Source organism: Apis dorsata, unplaced genomic scaffold, assembly GCF_000469605.1.
Source record: "Apis dorsata unplaced genomic scaffold, Apis dorsata 1.3 scaffold_209, whole genome shotgun sequence".
Taxonomy (NCBI): domain Eukaryota; kingdom Metazoa; phylum Arthropoda; class Insecta; order Hymenoptera; family Apidae; genus Apis; species Apis dorsata.
In genome coordinates this window covers 128,949-138,723 of record NW_006263493.1, presented here as the reverse complement: position 1 = coordinate 138,723, position 9,775 = coordinate 128,949, and the positions used below count along the sequence as shown (strand labels likewise).

At 37.9% G+C, this 9,775-nt stretch overlaps 1 protein-coding gene across 3 annotated transcripts in view; it reads right to left on the bottom strand.

Annotated features, from left to right (window-relative positions):
- The window catches only part of LOC102671807, a 10,736-nt gene extending 3,201 nt beyond the window's left edge, over positions 1-7,535 (bottom strand). Inside the window, exons 1-6 of one of the 3 annotated variants that reach the window (XM_006615063.2) lie at positions 5,992-7,535; positions 5,672-5,698; positions 2,623-2,744; positions 2,289-2,528; positions 1,973-2,209; positions 869-1,535 (exon numbers count right to left, since the gene is read on the bottom strand). In XM_006615063.2, the coding sequence (XP_006615126.1) occupies positions 1,441-1,535; positions 1,973-2,209; positions 2,289-2,528; positions 2,623-2,744; positions 5,672-5,698; positions 5,992-7,481 (2,211 nt within the window). In that variant the 5' untranslated portion in view covers positions 7,482-7,535 and the 3' untranslated portion in view covers positions 869-1,440. Of the gene's footprint in view, positions 1-868; positions 1,536-1,972; positions 2,210-2,288; positions 2,529-2,622; positions 2,745-5,671; positions 5,699-5,991 lie in introns of those variants that run through there. The other 2 variants (XM_031510150.1, XM_031510149.1) reach the window with 2 other exon arrangements.
- Between the last annotated feature and the right edge of the window lie 2,240 nt (positions 7,536-9,775).

The window sequence follows — 9,775 nt, the reverse complement described above, 5'->3', positions numbered from 1 at the left end:
ATATACATATATATATAGAAAGAAAGAGATCATGAAAAAATTTATAAAATTATTTCGAATATATATAAGTGATATATTAATAAGATGTAATAGTTTAAATGTTACATTTGATATTATTTTATCTGTATATGATCTCTGAACAAAATTATATATGTACAAAATAGTTTGCTCGTATTTAACAGAGAATATAAAAAATATACAAAATAATATAAACTTCATTATAAAATGTAAGGGTCAAACTTAGAATGCATTTAATACAAAGGCATTATAAGTATTGACATCAAATCATTTATTTTTGCACAACCAAGTAATTAAATATACATTATATACAGAAATTATGTAAAATTTGTAAGAATATGTTGTTTATTTCATCAAACAACAACATATTATAATATTAATATAATATTATTATAATAAGTAGCATAATCTTTTGAATGAACCATTAGAATTTACCAATAAAATAGCTGAAGTACTTTGTTTTTGTACTACACACAAAATTTAATATTTTACTTATGGTCTCATTCAAGATATAATAAAAAAAACTCTATAAGCTTTTACATTTAATTAACATAAAATATAAATATCTATCTCTAAGTTCTTACATTTGGTTGCATCAGTCGTGAGCATGACTGTATGCATGTGCATTACATTGCATACACATCTGCATACAAGCCAAAAATATTTTTATTAATCTAACGAATAATCTAATTATTATCAATCTATTGATTCGATTTCACTGGTATGTACATCATAGTAAATCATACTAAAAATTTAATCTATTGGCATCCGAAAAAAGACACATATTGACATGGAAGCCAGTTTCGGAACGCAATTACAGAAAACAATACAAAACAATAAAATAACTTACCATTTAAATAATACGGTGCTACATTTTTAAGTTAACATTTTTTCTTTTAGTTAAGAATAGTCTATAAAAGGACTTTTGCTGGGATTGTACGTACTTTTTAAACATTTACAATTATTATAATTTTCGCGCGTTTTTTACTCCATCTTAAATTAATTTTCAAGTAGTGGGGGCATTCGTCTATTGTTTTCATGTGATCTATTTTTGTGCGCATAGAATAGTAAAAATTATTAGAATATCGTCAACATGATTTTATATAAAAAGTTTATAAAATTTTGTTGAATTCGTTAATGAGTTCAATCTAATTAATTATTCAAAAATAGTAATAAAAAAATCATTTTTTTAACGAATTCATAAAAGTATCTTTGTTCGATTTAGACATATTTTGTATTGATTATAGTTACTTTTTTCATAAAAATGCATCCTATGTTTCTGTTAGTGCATGTTTGAATCAAGTGATAGTTAAAGGACGGTATTCCCTGTTCTTCATAAAAAAGTTATCATTTTTTAAAACATAAAGTACAATATGAATAATTTACTACTTTCTTATAACATCTAAAAGTTTTTCTTCCATTTTAATGCCTGCAATTGACGTATGTCTCCGTTTTGCCATTTACGATACGAACGTAACGAGTACAGGCTCGTACGAAGAGTGCAGGTACTCGCTGGTCTGTAGAAAAGAAAAGACTATTGTAAGTATTTAAGTTCTATAAAAAATAATTTCATTAACAAAATACTTGTAATCTTTTTATCGTCATTCTAAGACTAAATCAAAATCTTAAAAAGTGGTATTCAGAATATGTAGTAAACTACTCTTAAGAAATTTTTCACTTTTATATCACAAAGAAGTAGCCATTTTTGAAAAAAAATCTAGTCTCAGTATGACGAAGCTTTGTGTTACCGCCAAATCAAGACGAAAATCACATAGCATCGCCACTAAAATAAATATTGTAAACAACAATCGCAAATAATAGCAATTTTTATATCATCTACATCTACATTATATAAATCATTCCAAGTTATGACACACGGTGTTAAGTATCACGCAGTATGCAAGCAGGCAATCGAAATCACATCGGAGTTAGTATTGTTAGAGCACACACTCACATGCCTTCTGATCTGAATCCTGATCCACGCAAGACGGTTGTTGAATATATAGAGCCGGTTTCAATGGCCTGCCATCTTGATCCTCAACTTGGATTACCAAGCCGTGATTACTTCCGCTTCCATGAGAGTTTCGTGGATTCAATCTCCAGAATCGGAGACCTTGTCTAACATCTAACGCTAGATGAGTACCTTTAAACGTGAGGGGTGTCACTACCGAATCCATCAAACGTTTCTTCGCTGTTGATAAAAAATTGATTCCATAATTTATTTCTTATAAAAAGTTAGCTGAAAATAATTAACTCGACCAAAGACTTACATCGATGTCTCTTCAAAGTTTTCGTGTAATAATAGACCGATATTCTAATTTTTTTTTCATCTTCTTCTTCATCGTCAAATGTACTTTCTGAAGAGAATGTTACATTTTCTTGCGGTAATTTAAATATCCGTAATTTAGCAGCTATCACATGATCACTGGAAGTCAAGTTCAATTGAAAATGCATATTCATAGAGAATGAATCCGTCCAAGCATCTTGATCTGTGTTACGTGGAATTTGACCTGATTAAAAGAATTGGATTTTAAACATTACTCGCATATTTTTATATAAATATATTTTAATAATTGAATAACTAATTATCATTAAGAAACTTACAAGTTGGAGAAAACATTGTCAATCTTTCTCGTTGGACTTGATTAGCATCAGTGCTGAGGTTGAACCTTCCCGTCAGTGCTAAAACTCGTGTTTTGATATCCTCAATGGCTTTTTCACCTTGGCTACACATATAAAGAAATTTTTACAAACTTAATAGTTATAAAAGATAATCGACAAACTTTTAACACGAAACAGACAAAAGGAAAGATATGATTTTAATCTATTAGTAAGTAAAAATTGAAAATATTATAATTAGAGAGTAAATTCAAATAGAAGAATTAAAAGTAACCGAAGAATTCTGCGTGCCTGAATGACGACGTAAAAATTTTCACTTGGAGATACGTGCAAGCTTTCCGGGCAGTAAGACAGGCTAATGGACGGTGGTCAGTGACCTACAGGGCCTATAGTGTGGGTCAGAGATATTTATTATACGTTCTAGACATTGACTAGACAACCACCGTAAGCACTAGTATCTCATTTGTCTGGTCTAGCAGGGAACTATTAATGTATTCGTCTTGAGTTTCAAATTTTAATTTCTACTATTAAAATAAACATTTCTTTACTTTTCGATACTTCATAAAAAAAGTTTAATCAGCACAAATTGAATAAATTGTATTAATCATAGATCTTGAATAAGCTAGCGTTAATCTAGATTTTATACCAGAAGAGACTTTTAAATATACATATGTAAAACTCGCGCCAATGATCAGGTGAGATTACGGGATTGCATAACGAAGACTAAGTCGTTAACCGGCAGGAAAAAAAGGAGGAGCGTCTTTTCTCTGCGTCACTGGCAAGGATTGGACGCCCACTTGGACCTTTGAGCGCAGCCAATCGGGCGTCAACGACCTCGTTGTTGCTCGACAAATAATCAGAAATGGTTTTCCTAAACAATCAGTTGGTCAGGAACAGAATGCACAGTTGGAGAAGAATCGTAAAAGAAATTTTTTTTTTTATTAATCTTCATCTAATTTGTCCCATTCTCTTTGCCATCCAGGAATCCCTTTGGAGAAGCGGAAGAGATATACGGAGGAGAGCACTCGGACGAAATCTCGCCACGAAATCTTGTATTCGATTCTAGACATGCTCCTTAATCTAGCCACGTCCAAGTCACGCATTCTACAGCGTCTCGTTGCGTACGTGTCACGTCTGTCTGCCGTCTGGGAAAGGGAAGGACTCGGGTGTCTGGAGGCCGTTGCATCATGAGAATGAATCCAGTGATCCTTCCCGAGTACCGTATTAAGAAAATTGGCCGGTTTTGTAACAGCCTTCGGACTAACGTGAAGTAACATCAACAGATAAGATTTCTTCGATTTTTTAAAAAATCTTTTATTCTTCTTCCGTGAAGAATAAATTTTTTGCTTAAAAAAAGAAAAGATTTTTAGAAAAAAATTTTAATATTATAACAATTTCAGTAAAGGATTATCGGAGAGAAAATTTGAGAAGCTGTTAAGGATTAAAAATCGATTAGAGAAGAATCGTTGGTGATAGGTGTCAAAAGGCAAGGGAGAACGTTTTGTGTACCGCAAAACGGTGAACGACGACCTGATTGGCGACTGTCAAAAAATGCACGTTGCATCGTCTGGCGGTGAAGTGGGGAGCCACTGACGAAAACTTCCTCCTCGCTCTTCGTTGCGCGTCTCGCATCATCTTTGTCGGCATAGGAAGAGAGACGCATAGACAAGGTCAGCGCATTAAATTAAAATGTGTTACATAACCTCGTAAGAGAGCAGTCCTAACTGCAGTCTGACTAGACACCCGGTGATTACGAGGGTGCTCAACTCAAAATCGTTGTTTCTTTGATATCTAACGATATTTGCTTCATCATAGATTTTATAAAAAATAAATTAATTTATCTAGTACACCACATAATTTTATATCATTTTTTTTTCTTTTAATCACATTTATATTTTTAATTTTTCATTCACTATCATTATTCTTGAGTAATAAATGAATAAATGAAGTATCTATATTATTTCTTTTATGATTTTTATTAAGATTAAATTTTGAAATCAAACATTTAAGAAAATTCTAATTCTTGATGGATTATCTAGATCACCCTGTAGAGACTTGAGGAAGAAGCGGAACGACCGGCACACCGGAGTCCTCACTCTCAGCAGGCTACGCCAGTGCCGACACGAATGCATTTACGCGTCTAGACTTAATAAAATAAAAGAAACGCCTTCGCACCAGAGGCCAAGGTGGTGGTGGAGAAGGAGGGTGATTTAAAAACATAGTTAGGGACCACAACGGAATTTCCATTGTATATTTTCGCTCTAGTCTCTATCCCGGTATCTGTCTTTTTAAAAGATAATGAGCACCATATTTGTCCGATAAATCATTTTTTTAGTGAAAAATTTTTGCGTGCATCACTGATTTTTATATTAAATCATTCCTGCGATTCTAAATTTTCTTGCGTTGACCTTGTTCAGTAACGATTCGTAATTGATATTCTACATTTTTTCTGTTTAGAAAAAGAAACGGCAGAGGAAAAGTAAGGAGAAATAGCTGAAGAAGCGGTCGCTGATCAACCCGAGGCGAGAAATTCAGTGGCGCTCCGTGATTCTTCGTTTCGTCATGGTATTTTTACGGGCCATTGAGATATTTTTACGTAGCGGGGGCAATGATTCGTCAAGAACGTCTTTGTCGTTCAGTATTCGCAAGCAGAGGCCTGGGTTATGTCGTTGGAAAATCATTTGCTTTTTTTCTTCGTTGCAATAATTAAAAAGGAGTTCAACGACAACTCGTTTGAGGAAAGGAGAAAAAAGGAAAACGAACGTTATCTTTTCATGCAGACACATATAATACATTTCCATAAAGCATAGATTTTCCGTTATTATCGCAATAAATCGTGCAATGCGAGCAATGAGATAATCGTGATGAGAGAATGTATTTTTAAATTATGCAAGCTAAGCTAATAGAAATGTTCGATCGGAAGAGCAAAACAAAAAAGAAAAAAATTCGACAGAATTTATCTGTCTATCTTATTCGGCACACCGAGTCCCTTACCCGAAAAATGATCATAGTACCATCTGTGGGTGAAGCTTACCTGTCGAAGCTTGAGGTTAGGTTTCCTCTAAAAGACACAAAAAGCACATTGTATAGATACTAGATTCCGCGTTTTGCAAAGCAAGAAAGACACACGATGATTGACATTTAATGTGACATTTTAATGAATGAGAAAAAAATCGAGTCATCCGTTTTGAAATTTTCATTTTTTTTTTTTTTTTTTTTTACCCATGACTCGAATCTACAAGCTAAAATTCCGATTAAAGAGAAATTTATCTTGAATTGTGAAAATGAACATTCGAATCGAAGCAGATGAAAAACGTAGAATTTTGAAAGATGATTTGATCTTATCTTACTTACCCTCGTCGATGAGCAATAGCCACTTGTAGATATGACGATAGATTCGCCAAAGGAAGATTGCCGGCAGAAATGTTATTGTTAGATACGAAGAGCTTGACAGAATCAGGAGTGTCGTTCAAATACCCCAACGTGCTGTTTTCGTTCTCCTCTGTGTTCCAATTTAGTCGGGAATCGTGACTAGAGTCTTCGTAGTCGGACGTTTCGTTCTCCTCCGTGTTCTCGAAACTAAGGGAATCCACGAACTCGGGGAGTACTCTGTAAACGTCATCTTCGACCCATTCGAGCCCTTCGTACTCGCTGATCTTTTTATTTTCATTAGTTTTCTCTTCATTTTTTAAGACGGATGCTTTATCTGTGGAATTGATAATGCGAATATTCGTTTCATTTTTGTCGTTTAAAATTTCATCTGGTACGATACTTTCTGTGGTAGTATTGGTACTACTTGATGTCGAAGACGCGGCTGTAGTAGAATAATCATTATTTAGATAGTTACTCCTAACATTGATGCTACTCAATTGATAAACCAGAGGTAGAGTAGAAATAGTAGTTGAAGACATTGATGGCGGTGTCGATACATGAAAGGAATTACCGGCATTTTTTAAAGTCGCGTGTCTCGTCGTTGTCGAAGGATCGTGATGTTTGGATGTCCTAGAACGATTTTTATTTGTTTCGTCCGAACTGGAGCTGGAATCGAATTCGGAATCATCGTATCGAATCTTGAAGACTACGTGAGGCTCCATCACCCTGTCGAAATCTCGATGAAGATTATTCGCGATATCTTCCTCTTTGGAGGCTTTGGTAACCTCTTCGTAATCAACAGCGGTAGGTTCTGACCAAGATTGTTGAAATTCCATGTTGGACGGCAGATTCTCGTAATCAAGGATCGCCTGTCGATTATACGCCTCGAAGTCAAAATCCTTGTAGGAAGGTGATCTATCCACATGTCGGTTCTTCTTACCTTCTCGTTTATTGGTTTCGAAATCAGGATTTTTCGAAAAGGAACGATCCGTGGATTTTTTATTCCAATTTTTAACCTTTCTTTCTCCATCTCCCCCGTACAATACTTTCGTCCAAGATTTCACGCTCTCCTTCTTCCTCAATTCTTCATCCTTCTTCTTGCTCAATTCTCTCTCGCGAATCGCAAGAACTTCCTCCAAACTATAATTCAGACTTTTCAATAGCAACATGTCACCCGTGCTAAGATCACCGGTGATTATTTTTAAGATAGCTTTCTCCAGCATCTTCTCCAGCCTCCTCTCGCTAAAAGGGACCGTGCGTTTAATTTCCTCGCCCTTCAAGCCCCTGCTCTGCTTCTCGCCCTCGGACAGTACCACGTTCTTATTGTCACTGGCCGCGTACCTTTTCGCGTGGTCCATCGGGTCCCCCTTTTTCTTATCGTCCACGTGGATACCGCGATGATGATGGTGGCACGATACACTGTTCATAGTCGAGACGACCAACAGCAGCACGAAGAACTCGAATAATTCCATGACGACGACGAATTAGGAAATTTTTTCGTGAAAGACGGGGGGAGGGGGCGGGAGAGGGGGGAAAAGTCTCACTTTATCCGGTCTCCTTTTCTGTCAAAATTCTATCGTGGAAAAGATAAACTGGCACCACTTTTGTTCATGCGACAAATGCGGCCACCGGTTATCGCTCAATGGATGCCTCCATATTTACGAGGGATTTTACAACCCTCGAAGAGGAGAGGAATCGGAATTAAGATGAGAAATGTTGTCTGCGAAACCGCGTGTTGCAACGAAACCAGTGACCCAGAGAACGACGAGGCGAACGTGAAGACGGAAAGACGTTGCGGTGTGTCCGCGTTACGAAGAAGTGTTAAACAAACTGGTCCGTGATACGGAGTGGCGGGTGATCGCGGACTAGTCTAATCGCATCAGGAAGCCGCGGTATATATGTAAGTAGGAAAGATTCGTGGCATGCGTGTGCACGGGCTGAGCAGTAAGTCTCAACTGAGCCGAGCTGGCCTGCTCACGGACATAATTCTGTCTACTCACTAATTCCGAGACAAGCACGAAGCCGCGAGAGGAGACGCGCCGGTGTTACTACGATCATTCGTTTTTTTTTCTTCTTCTCCTTCGTCTCCTTTCTCTTTCTCTCGGTAAGTCTGTTCCTCTCGCTCCACCCGCCGCGCGCGTGTGGTAATCCCTTTCCCTCGCTCGCCGAAATCCCGCGGACGACCGCCTTTTCTCTCTCTCCGTGACGCTTTATCGCACCCGCTTCTTCTTCCACTTTCTTTTCCTTCCTTCCTTCCTTCCTTCCTTCTTTCCTTCTTTCCTTTTTTCTTTTCTTTTTTCGATCGTCGTCCGATTTTCCTCTCTCGCCAATTTTTCAACTCGCCCCCACTCGTTTTCCCCAATCGTATCGAGGCGCACAAAGCGAGGAGACGCTAATTTTCTGGATCTTTATATGCGATAGTTATACGCATATACTTATCGGAATCGAAATTTGTTGCAGGATCGGCTAGCAGCGAGCGAGCGAATTCGACGTCTCGTCGTCGAGGAAGGAGAAGGAATTTTCACGCGATGGAAAGGTATACTCCTATATGATCCGGGAGGAAATTTTCACGGGATTCAAGAGGAGCGCGAGCCCCTCGTGGGATGAAGGTGGGTCGCGGGGCAAAAGAAGGAAACGAAAAACGGAGGCGCGGAGGAGGCGCGAAGAAATGATCGAGGAGGCACCTTGTATTCGGCTGCTTGTTTCAGGGGCAGCCACGTACGACTTTATAGGGTGTCTCCCTCTCCACCGTCTAGACGAATCGAAGATATGATCTTTGAATCATAATGTATCGCTTTTAATAAATGCAGCCTCCGCGTGCGTGCGTGAAAATACGATGCGTGGCAAAGCACGTCGACGACGGGGGCCCAAAAAGAAGAACGGGAACGAGGAAAGAGGGGAAAAAACAAGCGGAGACCGAGAGAGGCCGGGAGAAACGAAGCGGGACGAAAGATAACCCGTGCTCGGGATCGTGATCGTGATCGGATCGGTCAGCGGAATCCGTGTGAAAATNNAGAGAGAGAGAGAGAGAGAGAGAGAGAGAGAGAGAGAGAGAGAGAAGAGATTAGAAAGGTCGGGCTTGACGTGAATTGTGGCGGCGCGCTCCTAATCTGTAAATTAGGTTAAAGGATTCGGTTCTTTGAACCTGTTTACTTTGCCCATCTCTCCAATGGACCAGATGTCGGCTTGAATTCCACCTTTCTTAATAATAAATCGTTGCCGATATTGTCGTAATCGTATCTAGGATCTACCGGGAAAAGTTCATTCTTTAAAATTCTTTCACATTAGATCGTGCGCATCTATTCTCAGACCGATAAGTTTTAATTAACGATATATCTCTCGATAAAAATCTCCAACTTGGAGAATCGCATTAAACGATCTTGCAAGACGATAATCATAAAGATGATTTAACAATGAACGTTTCCTAGACGGAGGATGAATTTAGATTCTGCTTCGCCCCCGTTTGCCTAAACAACGTGGAAGTCTTGTTGTAACAGAAAACAGAATTCTTACTTAATGATTAATTCCTTCCTTTTTGGCAGGTGGCCATCGCCTAGGATAAACTTAGTTTCCATCCATCCACCTTCTCGTCGCGCGATATTCTTCGAATCGAATTTACGCATCTTCGAAACGGCCGTCGAAAGGGTAAATTCTTATTAAATTCGCGCTCGATCTTTCTGATCGAGTCGAGTCGACACGATCACCTAGATATATAAACGAAATGGACGGTGAGAAGAGAGAGGAAATGCGAGCGAGGACACTTTAC